The sequence below is a fragment of the Neodiprion fabricii genome, chromosome 4 (genome assembly GCF_021155785.1).
Source record: "Neodiprion fabricii isolate iyNeoFabr1 chromosome 4, iyNeoFabr1.1, whole genome shotgun sequence".
NCBI classification, from domain to species: Eukaryota; Metazoa; Arthropoda; class Insecta; order Hymenoptera; family Diprionidae; genus Neodiprion; species Neodiprion fabricii.
Window position 1 is genome coordinate 9,868,198 of NC_060242.1, and position 18,404 is coordinate 9,886,601.

At 34.3% G+C, this 18,404-nt stretch overlaps 2 protein-coding genes across 2 annotated transcripts; one reads left to right on the top strand and one right to left on the bottom strand.

The window, feature by feature from the left end:
* The first annotated feature begins 451 nt into the window (after positions 1 to 451).
* On the top strand, positions 452 to 7,830 carry LOC124180888. Its single transcript, XM_046566804.1, has 3 exons — positions 452 to 589; positions 1,189 to 1,400; positions 7,587 to 7,830. The coding sequence occupies exons 1-3, from the start codon at positions 474 to 476 to the stop codon at positions 7,760 to 7,762; spliced, it is 504 nt and encodes a 167-aa protein (XP_046422760.1). The 5' UTR covers positions 452 to 473; the 3' UTR covers positions 7,763 to 7,830.
* Positions 7,514 to 17,020, bottom strand: LOC124180882 (scaffold protein salvador-like). Its single transcript, XM_046566791.1, has 7 exons — positions 16,602 to 17,020; positions 16,399 to 16,472; positions 16,038 to 16,165; positions 15,450 to 15,677; positions 15,116 to 15,337; positions 14,709 to 15,014; positions 7,514 to 9,348 (listed from the first exon to the last, which is right to left on the bottom strand). Exons 1-7 carry the CDS (start codon positions 16,690 to 16,692, stop codon positions 9,246 to 9,248), a joined length of 1,152 nt encoding a protein of 383 aa, XP_046422747.1. The 5' UTR covers positions 16,693 to 17,020; the 3' UTR covers positions 7,514 to 9,245.
* Positions 17,021 to 18,404: the final 1,384 nt, after the last annotated feature.

Here is an 18,404-nt window from a genome sequence, read left to right on the forward strand (position 1 = left end):
GCCCCCTTCGAACTATAAAACTTTTATTGCAAACATTTTTCCGTGAAATGCGTTGTTCTCAAGATATTGTTCTGTGTTAACTCAAATAGACCACCCTACTGTATAATGGCAGTAGAAAAAAAAAATAAAATATGATACTGATTAAATTACCTTTTTTCATAATATATATTGTATCTTACAACCAGAAGAGTATATTTTGAAAAGAATATATTATGATCTTTTCATTAAGTTTTTCCATACCTCAGCTCTCTGATTTTTGATTTTTAAAATTCCGAATAGGTATATCTTTGAACAGAAGATAGCAATGATAATTTTCCTTTAAACGTCTGATGTATCCTCTCCAAAACCGCGTTCGAAATTTGACAACGGGTTGATTAGAATAAAAAATCTGAATTTTTGCTTAAAAAATGACGTGTTTGCTGTTTTTCAGCACTGCTTGGTATTTGAATGGATTTTTCACCAATTAAACTTCAATGAAATTAACTTCACTATGCGCAATTCTCTTCCTCATTGAAAAACGAAAAGATTCGTTTACTTACGAATCCTATTATTGCTCTAGGAACAAATTTACGAACAAAAAATGCGTGGGGTGGGTATTCACCTTAATCTATTGTTTAAAGGTAAAAAAAAGTAAGTCTTTCGTTCTAGCGCTAAACAATCCATCTCACTTTTGATTCATTGTCAGTATAAGAGTCTAGAAGTTATAGCATTTCAAAATTCATATTTTCAGATTTATAAGTCTTGAGTATCATCCCCTTAATTTGATTTGCCAATTTGAATTCACTTTGAGCAATTGTAAGCGGTGTCTTTCAAACAAAATTCTATAAACACTATAGAATTTGTTACCATTAACATTATATTTTAACTTGTGCATCACTGTTCACCTGCTACTACAACACAAACCAAATTGATACATTTTTTGTTAAATAGGTTTTATATCCACAAAAGCGTGATAACATATAATTTCGTAATTCGCAATAGTGTTAACGTTCAAAAAGATGTACAATATTACAGCTAATCTTAATCTCTGAAGCAGATTCTTGTTTTTCCATCTTAAAATTACAATTATACGATTGTTAGTTAATCTCAATATTTAAGTACATTGTATTATTTGTTCAATACTTAATGCCTTTCCACATAGGTGCATGAAATTACGGTCAGTTGAAAGTTGATTTTCACACTTTACAGAATGTTGCAATTCAGATGGTTGCGGTTGTTTATTAGAAGAAACACATCCCCGATACATGTGGACCGTGCACTTCAATGGAAAAAGCGCCTGTCGGTACTCTATGCTGTTTTAGCATGGCATGCATTTGGCGGTGTATTGTACATGTGTTACACAGGCAAACGTGACTGGATGAGAGCAGAGGGTTATGTCCCTGACGTAGACGTACTTCCTGGTAATTAATTTCACTTCTCATCTCTAGTTAATATAATTTGTACAATGTTTCAAGAATAAGGCTAATCCCTTCATCTTTTAGATTATATTACTACTTATTAGATACTAATTATTTTCATCTCGTTTATTAAACAGAAAAAAGTCATCATGAATAGTAGAAAATTTGGAAATAGTGATTGTAAGCTCCAAAAAAAGCTTTCTCATTTATTGCATTGCGTACAAATCTCATTTAGTCTTATACTTGAATCGCAATTCTAAAAACGTGTTGGTTATATACAGACTTAACGATGCTTCAAAATATGTTCTTAATATGGACATTGTAGTGTATATTTTATACTTGATCATAATGCTTGGCTGAATATATTGACTTCGCTCAACACAGGCGATATACACACTCGGAACCCGTTGAAAATGTAAGTCAACATTCGATGGAGCTGTAAATCTTTGGTTTGAGCAGAATTTTATTGGAAATTAAGAGACTCAGCCGGGATCGGTTTTTCAAACTCATTCCAAGAAATACAAGTATATGAATTTATTAGCTTTCTACCAGTAAATTCTAATAAAATAAAGCAACATAAAATCGAATGATCTAGACCAAAGTGGTCCAAAACCACATAGATCCAAAATGTATTCAAACATACTTTTAGAAGCTAAAAAAAATCGAAAAAAAAACTCAACTAAAAACCTGTAGAATCCATTATTCTACGTCTATTTTATTTTGTCGTAGCACAATTGATTTGTTTTGTAAACATTAGATGCCAAACGACTAACTGTATTTCAGCCGAAATTTCGAAAGTGATATGAAATATTGAATAAATCGTCGAATTTATTTGGAACTTGTATGAAGGAACAATTTTTCTTTGTTGACGGTATTCTATACCTCGCGTTCTTTGTTTAGGCAAAAATTGAGCTTCTATATGAACCATGTGTTAGGTATACAGTTCAATCAGAAGAAGCCGGGGAAATAGTTTTTTTTTTTATCACTTTAGAAACTAGTTCATTACTGGAATTACCATCAAGGACGATCAAAATCTTTTGTCGTTGACGTTCCTTTGTTTTATAAAATGATTTCTTTGTTTTTCATGAAGTCGGTTCCTATTGCATTATTTTATTTGCTTTATAGAATTTTACATCAAATTTTCTATAAACGTCCGATCGTTCTATGAAATGCCAGAGTGTTGAGAGTTTTTTTTAAGTTCTTTCCAGTAGAACCATGCGGTCAGAGAAAACAGGATATGCCAATTTTCAAGGGATCGTCTCAGTGTGACTCGCGATTTTTTTTTTTAATGTTGTAATAAACTAATCGGTCTGGTTTTATTTTTATAAATAAATACATTCATGCCGAATACAAAATGATTTTTTTTACGTTCATCTGTTTAGTATATAATCATTAAATAAATTGTTGAAATGACACGTTCAAAAAAAGGTCCTGTACTGTGTCCACGATTGCGGCCGCAATTTTGATCTGAAACAAAAATTACAAAAAGATTATTAATTTGTAGGAAAGTCGCTATCGCGCTATGGAGGTTTTTTTTTTTTTTTTTTTTTTTGAAATTTAACAAAATGGCGGCGGTTTGAACAAAAATTATCGAATTTGGCCCTTTTTTCGACAGTTTCTCGTAAAAAAAATTGGAAGATTTCAAAAAAAAAAAAAAAAAATTTCCATAGCGCGATAGAGAATGACGTTAAGAATGTTCTCTCAAAATCGGAAATAGATATCTTCAAAACTCTTCCTTTGAGAGTGGACACCGTTTTGAAAAATACCATTCCGAGAAAAACGGGTTTAAAGATTGAAGTTAGAAAATTTTAGATAAATCGTTTACTTACGATCAATCGGCGATGCCAGGTCTTGATTTTTTTCTTGGGGGTTTCACTCGTACGTCTATCCGTGGTGGATGTCAAAAACGAACTGAAATGCTTGGACAGTTTATTCTGCAAGGTTATAGAACCTAAGCACCTTAGTACACGCGCAGGTAGAAAAATCGTTCCCTTTCTACAAGAAACGCTGTAGTGACCGTGATAATTTGAATTTCGATTTAAAAATTTGAGAGAATGTTGAGAACAGTGTATACTATACGATAATGCAAAAAAAAAAAACGATTTTTTCAAAATTTCACACTGAGACAATCCCTTAATGTCTAAACTTGATTGTAGTCATGTGAATTTCAGGTCTTTTTCATCGAGCCATAACCGAAATCATCGTGAAAGTGTTTAAAAAATTGAAATTTTGAATTTTTTTCGATGGAAACCTACGTTAATAAAAAATGAGATCTGGCAATTCTTGATGCCCATAATTTCAATGCAAAGTCGTGTAAATTTCAGAGTTTTTCATCCAGCAGTTTTTGAGATCATTTCGAGAGTTTCTCAGGACAGACCGGCAGACTGACATTTCTCTTAAAATCTGTTTTTCGTATACTAAAGATCCGAAATCGTAAAAATTCATTGAAATGAAACGAAAATCATTTTCTACCCATATCAATACTATTCCTGCATCGCCACAGGCGAAAAAAAGTAAAAATGTTTAAATGACGAAATTGCAGATCAAAAATGATAAGTGCAACTGAGTTTGTTTAAGTTGAATTAAATCAAAGTAAACCTTTCCTCGATATAAGGAAACAAAATAAACTATCTGTTGTACACGAAAAGACCTCCGTTATTAACAACTTTTGAATAAAGTTACTGTTTGTAACGTTGATGTAATGATACATTTTCCGGAAAATTACCTCATTGCTGTTTTGAGATGGTTCGAAATTTAGCCAACCATGATAAAGTGAACCGTTTTTCACGTTCTAAAAACTTGACATTTTCAAAGCCCAGCTATGTGAGGTGAGCCCCTCTCCCCACATTACGAAAAAAAAGTTTTAGAAAATTGTTCCAGATCGTTCTATACTCATGACATTTCTCCTAATCGATATTGGGGTCACTCGAAAAACAAGAGTAGGAATCGAAAAGAACTTTTTTTTTGACTTAGCCTCCCTTTTTTTTTTAAAATAAAAACTTTGCAACTTGTACCAGTTGTTCTGTTCGTTGATCCAAGTTACGGGGTTTTTTTAAATCAAATTTGGCCACAAAAATTGTAAAACTATGTTTTTTCCTATAGTAATAGAAGCGAAAAAGATATTTTTTACTATGATAGAGATGAGAATGATACATTTATGTCAAACAAAATCCATGCCAAGTGATTTGTGTAGGATTCACTTACAATGGATGTTAGATATTATTCATTAAAATTGGATAAAATACCATACTGTTCTTGACCAGACTGTACACCTGATACGCCCTTAAAAGAAAGCTACCGGGTAAAATTTCATCTATTCTGACGATTACGCACGCTTACGCATTACTGAAGCAAAAAAGTTGCACATTGCTCAAAGCGCCATTCTACACGGTTAAACACTAAAAAAAAGTTGATACTGTCAATTAGTGTGAAAAACCAGGTATGAAAACAAAAATGATACTGATTTCTTGGTAGAACCAGCATTCTTAGCTTTCAAAATTGACGCATTTGTAACTTCACACATACACTTTTTCTTATTTTATTTGACGAGATTTCATGGGTGATCAATCCTACAACTTTAGATTGGCCTGGTTTGAAATAAATCTGGCTATAAATAGCTATTGCTGTTTCGAAATTCGACCCCTCAGTGCAATTGAAATAGCCTAGCATAATCAATGCTAATAAATCGAGTTTTCTTAAAAAATCTCGCAACATTTCTTTATACCTCATCTTATTAATTACCGAGACAGTTACCCAATGTATGGTTTCCATTCACCGCACTCTCGACTCGCGTGCACTGGGTGAGCATTTTCATCAAATAAAAATTAGGACAGACAATCTGTGGTAAGTTATAAACGGTTCAAAATTAAAATTCACGCAATGTTGGTAATGGTAAAATTTTTTACGTTAACGAATCAATCTAGGTGAATTCTACTAATTTCTTATAAAATAGGCGGTCTTGAATGCTAGATAGAGCATGTAATGTTTGGGAAGGTGAATCGAAAGAAAAAACTTTGTTTATTAATCCAAAAAATGTATAATAAAGGTTGCAACTGTCAATATTCATTTGAAGTATTCTTGCAAAAGTTTCAACAACCCATGAGCGAAATATTTTTATTTATATTTATGTTCAGGTGAAAATTCATCACTTTAATTTTGCCCGGTTGAAACTTCATTTCTACTAAGTTACGATACCATAAGATTTTATTTCAAAAGTGATTCAAGTAAAATCGGCAATGTTTTGCAATTATAATATGGAGATTTTCATGCTTCAGGAGGTACCATCTAGACAAAGATCAGTCCAGAGTCCCTATAACATTTTTGTTGACAACTTTTCGTGACAAGAAATTGATGGTAAATTTTGTAACACGTGAAAAACTCAAAAATAAGTTAATTTTTTACGACCATTGACATTTTATAAGACCTAGAAAACTTGCAAATAAATCCCACTCTACCTGTGGTACCATAGTCGAAGAAGCATGTCTTCAAGAAATTCATAAAGTACTTACTTTGCAACTGTTCTAACTTTGAAACTAGTCCAATGAATTTCTATAAATTTGTACAGTGACTTTATGATAATGATGTTAGTTCTATCCGTAAACGAGTATGGTTCATATACGCAATAATATAATAAATGAAAACAAAAAAAATAAAAAAAACAGTTTTATAAATTTCTACCATGTCGCATCGCTGTCTTCGACTTTTATCAAGATCAGGTTAACAGATCTCATCAAAATCGATATCCCATATCAAATTTCGGCAGTCACTTCTTAATATCATCGAGGTAAAGCTATTCAAAAATTGGGGACCACTCCATCAAAATGAGAATAGTTTTTTTTTCTGTCTTATCCTTCCTGGAAAAATGACTTTTCGCGCATTTCAAGCAGGCGCAAAATTGCCGTTTTTATATGCACTTGGTAGATCCTGCGCAAAAGGCTGTATTTAGTCGGGGCGTGCTAAGGGGGCTTAGATTTTTTGGGGCTCTGGAAAAATAGCTGCACTTCCAATCTGTCGATAATATGATACAAAATTTTCATTTTTGGCAAAAAACTGGGCGAAATTTTTTTTTTTTTTTTTTTTTTGCAAATTTCATACCCTATCGACGACATTAATACAAAGTGAATTTTGGAACATTTGTTTAAATTGAATAATAAGATTGAAGTTACACCAAAATCGTGCTTTGAAAAACCGTACGAGCATGCATGCATGCATGCAATTCGGCTTTTCAACTGATAATATTGTTTATTTATTCAACGATAATGGATTTTTATTACACAATTACATTCTAAAAGTCGAAATTTGTGATATATGCGGTTATTGTTTGTGACAATTTGTGGTGTTTTTCAAAAGTTATTATCAAAATACTGTAGTTATAACGGCATTGCACAATAAGCCCTGTGTTAAAAACTTGATTTCTGTTTATTTCGATCTTTGACTAAAAAAAATTCCGACGTGATTGCTTAAACAACGAATTTTCGTTGTACAAATTTTTATTTAGATCTCTCATTGAGCTGAGTCGCCGGATCTACCTGGACGCTTTACCGGGTGCAAAGTTCGATGTCCGTTTGCTTGCGAAGTGCGCATGTAAATGCCAATTTCTTGGGCCCGCTTCACATGCGCGAAATGCGAATTTTCAAACCGACTAGGTCAAAAAATCGTGTGCATGACGGAAGGAAGGCGATTTCATTCGCGATGAGCACTATCGCTTCGTTTGGGTGGCAAACATCACGCTCGCAATCGCCTTTTTTCCACCCTTGATACAAAATGTACTAATTTGGTGTCGAGAAAGCGCTGCTGCGTCAAATTTTCATTGACCATGGCTGGAAGCCAGAAACAATTAGTATTCACGAAATTCTGATTCAAAAAGAATCTGACCAAATGATTCAATTTTGCAATAACAAAGGCGAAATTTCAAAAGCATTACAGTACCGGTACAAGATTGAATTGAAGTGAAGTAAATCAGAATTAGGGCACACAATGAAGAGACCTGAAAAAAGAATGAATTACTTTTTTTCCAAAGTGCACCGTACGTAAATATTCAAAAACTTTATGAGAGCTTCCGTTAGGAAGAAAATGCAGCCAATGTTTTTTTGGTTGGAACTGTTTCAAAATCAGAGGTACAAGAATTAGTAAATGCGAATTACGTTAAAGCACAATGTAATCATATCTACCAATTCATTTATTATGCAGCAAGGAGCTGGGCGCACACTCTAGGAATCCCACAAGCACAGGTAATACAAATGTCTGGGTTTAAAATAAAAGGATCATACGAAATAAAGGAGGGCGAAGATCTGTATATTGGAACGGCCGCTGAACGCACTGTTGGAAATGAAGAGGCAGTGTCAAGTAGAAATGATTCCACGTAACAAGTGGTGATTAATACTTCAGTTTTTACATTGTAAAATAGTCATAATAAAATACATGATAACACAAATTGTAATATGAAAAAGACTAGCTAATTTTCGTTCATCTCATTAAGGACTTAGTAATAAGACACAACTGTTTGCTGTGTGCGTAACCTTGAACGAGAGGAGCATTTGACTCCAGCACTCGGGGTTGTGGGATCCAACGATTTCTGTGGGGCCTGGATACATAACAGTTCATGAATAAATTTTATTTAATCATAGGAATATAGATAAGTTCAAATAATTTTTGACAGTGAGTGAACTCTACGAAATTTAAACGCAAAGTCGGATTGCCTCGAACAAATTACGTCATAGTAAATCCAAATTTCAGTTATATTTAACATGCACTAGCTACGGACCATATGCAATTTATCCGCCCGATTCGAAGAAGACAAGTTATGATCAATATGTAAGAGTCGTGACTACACACGGAATGAAATGACAATATATTTAAAAAAGTAATTCTATAGGTATATTGATGTCAAACCAGGTAAATTTTGAAGTTTCTTGATCTAATATTTTATAAATCAATTGTAACTTTTTTTGCACAAAATATACGTAAAGAAAAACGGCACTCAGGTTTTAGTTCGTTAAAAATTATTTTTCATCGAAAATGACGGAAAATTTAATTTTGCTAAAAAGTAAACGCCAATTGCTTCAGAGAAAGAAGAGTCATATACCAGCACTGCGAGCAACGTTATTACAATTACTAAATTCATTCCAAAGAATGGACCACTTCGATAAGCATTGGTTTAGCCTTTCCATAATATTTCTTCTTGATTAACGACATTAGACGAACTGCTATTGTCAATGTAGGCGTAATATGGATCGAGCATAAACTAAGAGTATAGATGCGGGATAATGATCCTCCATAAGCAATGACAGGACTTGGTTCACTCGTAATATCTACCAATAAGGTTGCCACGAGATGGATTTGCAAAACATTCCATTATATTACAATGACAAGTAGCAAGACATATATTCACTTATTTTACAGAAGTTCAGTGGTGTACTGTATCGTGATCAGACTTGTTGCACTTGGTTTCATTTCAATTTTGTATCTATCCGAAAATGATATTAAATTTATGGCAGCAGATAATGTAAATATTACTTATCAAAGTTATGAGGCTCCTCTTATTATAGGTTCTGAACTAGTTAATAGAGGATTATTAAGGCACTTTCATTTTATGCACTGAAGATAATTTGTCCATAATCTTTCTCCAGAACACTTCTAAACCTACGATCAAACATGTCTGTACAGGCCTCTGTTTGCTTCTCGTAAGAATAGTCAATTATTACCTCAGGCAAAGCGAGTTGGTCTCGCACATGAAGAAAGAGAATACCTGTATACCAAATGCTCGTATAAGACATCTAAGGAACTCTGTTTAGTCAATCACACAAATAAATCAAGCTTTACTACAGCTTCTGTCGACATTCTACAGTCTTAAGGCAAGGATCTCCGTAGGGCAACAACTCCTGCGGTTGATCCTCTAGATTCGGGTTTCAATTCCTTCAATCTTTGTTCCATTTCACACAGCAACGCAGATCTAGAAATAAGAAAATGCAAAGAAAAAATTAAACTCCAAATACCTAAAAGTTATGTAAAACTATTATTATTCGCTGAATTAAACATCTTCAGTGAAGTACAGAACGCAAACCTATGTGGATTATTTTCAGGTAAAAATACAATGAACTACTAATGGTATATCTAAGAATGCAAACATTCAATGCCGATAGTTATGAATATATACATAATGATGACTAACAGCGTTTTTAACTGTGCCGATGCACCCCGGGTGTACATTGAAAACTATATATTTTACGCTTTTGAGTACTCATAAGAGAAGACTTTCCATGGAATCAGGATACTAATGTGAAGCCTAAGAAAGTCTACTGGACAACAGGTTACCAATCTTGCATTTTCTTTTTGTGTTCTTTAGTACCTTAAAAATATGTCAGGAATGTTCGCATGTTGGTTCATTTATATTTAGAGTTACCCAGATCTGGGATTAAAATTAAATCAAAGTTTTATATTATAAATTTGTGGAAACGTTTCCTTGGCTTTATTTTTAGTATGATGAGCATTATCATTGTGCAGGTTAAAGAAATGTAGTTGTATCAAGCTCATTCACGAGTATGACCTTCAGGTTTGCAACGACGGCTCTTACGAGACAAATGAAATGTCAAGCAGTGTACTTTTGGAGATTCTGATAGTCTAGCATGCCGCACTATGGATCTCGTTTCATTATTGATTATTTTCAATTATCTACACATCACGGCAGGGTGTAGGTCATGCCTATGCTATACTTCCTAATATTAATAAAACTTACTTCGAAAGTACGAGCGCACGGTCATCATGTGAAGCGTTGCCAATCATTTCTGTCTATTTAACACATGCTTTGGGAAACAAGAATACTAGCGACGAGCAAATAGAATACATATTGCTTCATTAACAATGTACTGAACTTATTTCACACTCAGTAGTGCAAAAGAATATGTCGCTAAGATCGTGCTGATCAAATAAAAACACCTCGGTAACTTATCTCATGACAACCACATACTTATATCTTTAACTCAATTTTCAATAATGTATACTGTTTCATGACAGCTCACTCGATTGCTATATGCCACTGTCAAAGATTCCATTGTATGTTCTTACAGCTTCTGCGTTAGTGATACTAAACCGCATTACATACTTATTCTCGTTTGTGTCAATTCTTTCACCTAAAATTCTCTGCTGTTAAATTTCATTATATATACAGTGTCATTTATTGATTGCTGATTAAGAGTGCCAGTGACACAGCAGTCCTACCGGGTGCCCAGATAAGTGGCTCTTTCTCAACCCAGTATCGAGTTCAGCAAAGAATGAATAACCCTGTAAGGCAATCACCTAAAAATTTGTGAGTGTATTCAGTTCTATATGCATAATTTCAAAATCGCCAATAAGATGTAGTTAATAAGGTTTTGAAAAGTGAAACATCACAAAAAAGTTTTCAGTCCAATTAGGGCAAGAGATGGGTGAAAAAATTACGAGATCGAACCGATCAACTCTACACCTATTTTGATATTCTTTAGATTACGCTGAGTTACTCACACTCAAGACGTTTTCAGCTCATAACTTCCCAAAATAATTACAGAGAGAAAAAAGGACTTTTGTAACGTCACTGAAAGTAAACACAAGTACTTTGCAAACTGATGGAAGTAAAAATATAACATCTTAATGAATATCAAACTCTGATTATGAGAAAAATATGTCAAGTGGAATTATATTACCAGTATGAGCAACAAATATCTTACAGTAAAAATCAGGCAACATATAGAAAACAAGAAATATGTAAATAATCATATGCCACGTCCCAGTACAAATAGTCGGCAGCTGGTGACACATTTGAGTGACTTATATTTTTTTGTTGTAAGTTTTCATATTTTTTTTGTATATATGCTATATATATATATGCATGTTTGTGGTGACAGTTTTCCAGCCCAGCACCAATAACTTGTAAAAAAAGTTTTGTGCTTGGAAAAATCAGTTTAAAATTTCAGGTTTTTGGTAGCTGTTGGAGTTAAAATATGTTTTATAAATTTAATATAAAAAAATGAAATATAGAAAAAATGTATATTTAATTGTGTCAGTGTTACAAACTTCATCATTATAAGTTTAACTTGAGTTTGGATTTAATATCACTACTTAGAGAGCATTCATTCCCATCAAATCCCCTATAATATGCAGTTGATGCTGACCATAAACAATTTCACGCATTTGAATAAAGAGTTCATAATGCTTGCATCAAAAATTACTAGAGTGCAGAAATTTTACCGACCTTGGATGAGGTTTGGTATAAATACTATATGTCACTATTGACTAAACGTAAGTTGCCAACTTTGAGGATGTTGGTTGGCCAAAAAACGATACTTTTTACCGAATTTATTAGAAGATAGTCCTACATTGCGTATGTATCAAATTATTATGTCCTAACCCTCGAAAAAGTTTTCAAAAATAAAAAAATTCAAGAAGATAGAGAAAGATAGAAAATACTGAAACTATAAACAAAGGCTTGGATATCAATGCCTCATTTCGAATTGCTTAAAAATCCTTAAAAATTCAATGGATTAGTTCCATTTCATTTGGAAGACTAATTCCTACAAATTCACTAAAACACTTTTTTCATCATCCTGTTATTAATGAATATTGAATGTTACAATATTGCCGATACTGATTATAATTAACAAATGGGTATAGTATATTGAATTAACTACTAGAAAGAAATCAATTTTGGTAACTTTAGAGAAAATAAACTTCTGAATAAAATGAGCCATTACAGAGTGATATTAACTAATCTACTAGAATTTAAACTATTTTTCAGAAATTTAAAATTAAGCTTTGATATTTAGGCTTGCGTTCATTATTCCAGGATTTCATTTTGTTTTCAAGTACATTTTCCTAGCTTGCAAATATAATAATTTAAACAGTGTTTAATGAAGACTCTTTCATAAAAAATGAATAAACCGCATCACTTTTGTGTTCCTAAATATTTGCCTAGTTGTATTCACAATAATATTAAAAATAGTAATATTAATAATAAGTGATTAGCTTGTGTGGGGTGAGGGAGAGACGGGTTGGTATAAATCATTATGCCGTAATTAAGATGTTCAATAGAAACACCTACATTTCTACAGGGGATATGGGAATTTGCAGAAAATCTTTTACCTAGGTAAGCCGGATCGAGTTAAAACTTGAATTTACGAATTGGCTCCTGAACGACGTGACCAGCCTTACAATTTTTACGTGTTTGCATTCAGGTCCTCTTTAACGCACAGGGAGTTCTAGCGAACTAGCGCGACGCTATTACGGTCAGTACTTCATAACAAAAATTCTTTAAACTCCAGCCACTTTCGAAAATAATGAAATCTCTCGAGTTGTAGAATGTGAGTCAGCTGACGTAAATTGACAATTAATTTCCCGCGGTTAGCGCCTTAGTTTAGACAAGGCTATTCTCATTTCATTTTGTATTATTTTGTGTTTTAGTTGTAAGTTTTAGAACTACGTGAATGGTGTGGATTAAGATTTGGGATTTGGGATGATTAGCACCTTTACTTAGTTGCAGGTTACTGATTTGGATCTTGTATTGTGAGCTAGAAAGCTCAATAGTTTATATAAGAGTAGTTCAGTCCACTTGTTGGCTGGCACTTTGTTTCGGGATTGGCGAATACCGACCGAGTTTGAATTTCATTTCCCATTTTTATTTTATTGAGACTCTTTTGTTGCTTTTTTTTTGTTTTGTTGTATGGGCACAATCAAGAATATACTTTTTTTTATTTATTTTGTTAATTTTGGGGTTATAACAAGTGTCATTTCTTTTTCTCCGAAATTTACCTCTCCTCTCTCCGCCATACTGAGCTACCGAGTGCTGCAGTAGCCGAGGACCAGTGACGGTTGAGTTTAGACGGCCTGTTGATCAGCCCAGACACCCACCAAAACTTTGCGATATCTTTCGTATGATTCTTTTTCTAGCTATCATCGTGGGTCGCCAAATTATTGTGAACACGATAAGTACTTGGCTACTTCACAAGTACTTCCAGGTAGCTAGAGGTAAGGAAAATCTACTTCACAATACATATGAAAGGTAGGGGTTTCGGATAAACCAACCTTCTAGGGTAAAAGTTAGAGCTGTGTTAAGCATGGAAGGTCGATCCTGAATGCAAGACTGAGCTAAGAAAGGGAAAAAAGTGAAAAGGTCCAGAAGAAACCTAATTCGTCAGAAATCAATTTTGCAGACTAACAATTCTATAGAATTGTTTCTACCTAGTATGACGGGTCTGACAGACCTCACTGAATATGATGAAGAGCTTCACCATATCCAGAGAAGGTCAAAGTACATAATGTTCAGATGACGAAGTCTTAAAAAATGATCACTCTTTTGCAGCTTTGAGATGACTTGATTGTAGAAGTTGTTTGTGTGGAATAAGAACTTAGCATGCATGGATATAAATGGGGTCATGAGAATATTCAATACTGCAGTTTTTACGATATTTTAGGATACAAGGGCTATCATTTCTGAAAATTTAGATCGATGTGGCCACAGAGGCGGCATTCTGTGAGCAACGACTGATCAGGCAATAGATAGGAGTATTCTGAAACAACAGAAGCAGCCACGCATAAAAGTGATCTACTTGAATGGTTATGGTCCAATGGCTGGCATCAGGTAAGTCACGTTCCTACCCTGAATTGCTAGACTACATGCATCATAATGTGCGTTTACTAGTGCCAAGTGAGGTATGCTCTGTTATGGAGCGTATAGCATATCTATGTCTATTTCTATGCAATATAGCACAGCCCAACGGCAAACTTCATTAAGAGTAAGGTATTGAACTACAATACAAGATGTCAGACAGATGCAGAGTTTAGAAAATTCTAAGATTTGTGGACGTAATTTTAAATTTTTCTACACCTCGAAAAATCTCATACTACTCTAACACGTGGATTATATAAGCGGCAATGGGATTAAATTGTCTAAAATATTAGAATTTTTTGCAACAGATAAATAAACCATGTGTTGAACAAAATACATGTATAATACATTATAGCAATGAAACTGAATTGATTAGTGACATCTAATGTGAAGAAAATATTGATAATTCCAAGTCATACAGAATCAGAAAAAAATTTTTCCTCATTTTCTAGGGAATTCAAAAGCCCTGTATATTTTCTATTTCTCGGAATTCCCTGACCGCTAGATAGTAGCTTCAGCATAATTGAAGCACCCAGATTCTTATGTAAAATATTCGTTACTTTTCATTTAACTTATTTCAAGTAATTGTGATTTAGACTAGAAGATGTTTAGCGGGCTGCTACCTATTTGTTCTGTACTTCTGATGAGGAATCAAGAAACATAAACGTAACACAAACCTGTACTCTTCGTATCGCATTACAACTTCTTCTAGTTCTTGTTTGTACAGTCTGGTGAGCATCGCATTAAAACAATCCAATTCAGGAAGACGAAAGAGCTCCCAGCGCAATTTCCGGTCCAAAGCAACAGATGCTCTGCTGTATACATAAAGCCAATGTGGGATTTCTTCATTCAGATAAGGATTTGCTGGAACTAGAACGCTATGGGAATGAAAATGCGTGTGGCGTGGTGGTGAAACAACACGAACGGCTTGCATTTCCAAAGGATAACATGGATGTTCGTATTGTGCTTGTCTTGTGATGTGACTGAAAAAGACAAGGAAATATATTCATCGATGTTTTCCCATGCGACACCTTACATTGTTGCTTTCGCAAGTTAATATCATAAAAAATGCACAACAACTTACTTCACATAATATACTCCGTACTCTGGAGATTCTATTCTCTCCCAACCTGTCGGTAGACCCTCTTTTTCAAGTGGATGAGACCAGTGCGTAGTTTTAGTATTGTGATCAATATAGTATTTTCTACCACGCAGAGTGAAGTCGACCGACCAGCCTGGTGGCAGTGGTAACTCTTCTGGTGGTTCCCCTCTTGAACTTGGTCTCTCCGAGTGCCTCCTATTGTACCTGAATAAGTATGAGAACTACATAAGCAATGAAATTGCATAGTGATACAGGAGTACAAAATAATTTACACAACATGTTATTGATTATTGACTAAGGTACCAAATTATTCTACCCAGAGTTTTGGCAATACGGAGTCTGATTATAATCTTCATAACCTAAATCAATTTCAGAAGGCAGGTAAGGTAATTGAGGTGTTTGAATCCTATCCAAATGATATTCAGAACCAGCATATTGGTTCACATAGGTGTGCGAAATTGCAGGGGACAATTCAGGATGATACATCGGAGTCGGAGTACGTGAGGTCGTCCCGTCGCTGGAAGTAACAGAAAGGCTGGCAAATCTGTTGAAAAATGATTAGTTAGTGTACAAATAGGAATAACAAAAATCGAACAGAGACTGTTCAAAGTAAGCATCGACATGTGAAAAATGTTGCTATTCGTTTAGACTTGTGTAGACCAAACAATGTCGATAATATCTATTCAATTATAAGATGAAATTTTATAATCAACCGTTGTGTAGGAAGCCTCTTACTAACATGTAGTTGACTGTAAGAAAAGTACCAAATGTTGGCACATTCTAACTATGCAACAAGTGATCTTATTGCAGGTAGAAAGAAAAGTAATGTAAAAATAAATATTTTCATAGAATTATGCAGGATCAACAAAAATCAAATACATTTCTAGTATTGGAATATGCATACCTTTGAGCTAAATCTGGAACCGAGCTATTGGGTGTATATTTGCCCTCGTGACTTCCTAATCCAACTGCGCTCATAGTTGTTTTTGTGTTTCCAAATTTTTGGACCATACTTGGCTGTTGAACTACAGGCTATAGAAAGGACAGATATGATAGGTTTTTTTAAACACTTTGAACTGGTCAGGCATGTTTACCGAGGCCATCGTGAGAAAACTGAAAAGCAGCTCATGAGATACTACGAATGAGTTATTCTTTTATATTATCTTGCTCATAGTATTTTTATACAAATGAATACCCAACTCTTGCTTTTTCATTTTCATGTGCATAATCACAGCTTTGATTGAGCAACAATCAAAAACTCTTACCGCAGACGATGGTATAGATGATTGATTAAATCTTCTTATTCTTCTGACTGGTTCGGTTGTCCATACGTTGATAACTAAGTAGGCAATTTAACATTATATAAACTTATAGGAGTACGTTATTCAAAGAGTAGTTTATAGACTTCTAAGAATGCTTGCTGGTCGTTTTCGCGCAGCAAATAGTGATAAAGCAATTGAATACTCACTAGGCATTTCGGGGGGTGTTTCTTTTTTAACATATTTCCCAACGACGCCTTCTTTAATTGTACGCAAATCTTTGTTTTTACGTGACAGCATATTTATCGTACACTTGTGAACGTTGCAAATTGAATTACCTTACATGAAGCAGATTTACATTGAAAGGACTTATATCGAATGTGTCGTTTACATATTATTTCGACCGTGCGGGTATGTGTTAATACTGGACTGGGCTTTCATAATATACAAATGTCTGTAACGAGGTAAAATTTTTCAACATTTTGATAATCACTACTTTAGGACGAAATGAATAACTAAAAATTATCGAGGGAATTAACCCCGTTTCCACTTCAATATGTCAAATCGTGAACTGACAACTACTTCGGATAACCACACAATAACGCGCAGTCTGTCTGTTACACCCTTTACCCTTAAGGTGGGATTTCATGGGCAGGAAAAAGCATCAGCAGTTTAGTAACTTACTAGAAAAATACTAACACCTGTTTGGTGATTTGCCGCAGCAGCAGCGCTGCTCATAAAAAAATGTCTTGCGTTTGTTGCTCTGTTGTTCGGAAGAATGAACTTCAAGTGGCGTAACTTGCGCCGGATGTGCTAGTAACTTTCAGTGAATTACTTTGATGCTGCCCATAAAATCCCAGCCTGTAGGGCATTCTTATAATTAGAGCAGATGTTGCACCACGGAGCAATATAAATGAAGCATTGACTGAAGATATACAAACTGCGTCAACGCGCGTGAATCCAAGCCGCGGCTATTGAAATAACTTACAATCTGGCTGGGAGATTGCGTTCTCATTGATTACAAATCAACCTTTGTAAACATTCATTTGAACTATTTTCAGATGATTAATCCCCATATTTTCGTAGTAGTGATTACAAAACATGGCATCAAGTTCGACAATCACTATCCTCGTTTCGTGTCATTCCCAGCGAATATTAAGATTGGCTAAGTAACAATTAGTACAATATTAATATACATCTACGAGAAAGATTGGAATATCCTTTCCTAATGTTTTCTATACTGCTGTTCTGGCACTTTGGAATATTCGAAACAGCTCGAAGCTGACGAAAAAAAAATTCCTTGCTTTTTCAAACCCCCGAATCTGGAGGTAATTACATACTAATTTCAGCCATATTTGGCAAATCGGTCTTCTGTTTGTAGGCTACCTACAAAGATACGAAATATCAGATTATAAAGATTATTGAGTTCCATAAGTGATATGAATTTTAAGAGGAGGAATAAAGTAGAAAATAAACTAAGCTTTTTCGTGATCGGAAGAATCAATTGATTCTTTATCAACTTTTTGCAGTGATACAGCGGTCTATACAAAATACACAAAGCTACTCATTTCATCACAAATAGTTTAATATTCATTCTCTTCTTTATGCGGAGGTTTATTTCAGAGAAAGCGTACTTTCCTTTAACATCAGTTTTCTCACACAGATCGACACTAAGTGATGTAATTGGTCGGATATAACGAAATAGGTTAATGAAATCAGTTAATGTCTTGTTGTGTCAGAAAAGCGACATAAACGGAAAGTGACCAGTGTCTATCTCTTTCTCCAGAACTCCCACTATCGCAGTGATCGTTCCAGTATCATTTCAGTGTAGCGCACAATATGTTCTAAAAAGAATGCAATTTCGAAAATTTTCAGGTAAGTTGAAAAATTAACGACGGAGCCAGGAATCGAACCTGGTATCTAGAGATGCTTTGCCGGAGACTTACTCCACTAGACCACCTAGCCGTCCTGACTACAATGTCATTAATTTCTCTCATCACCTGTATTCGAAA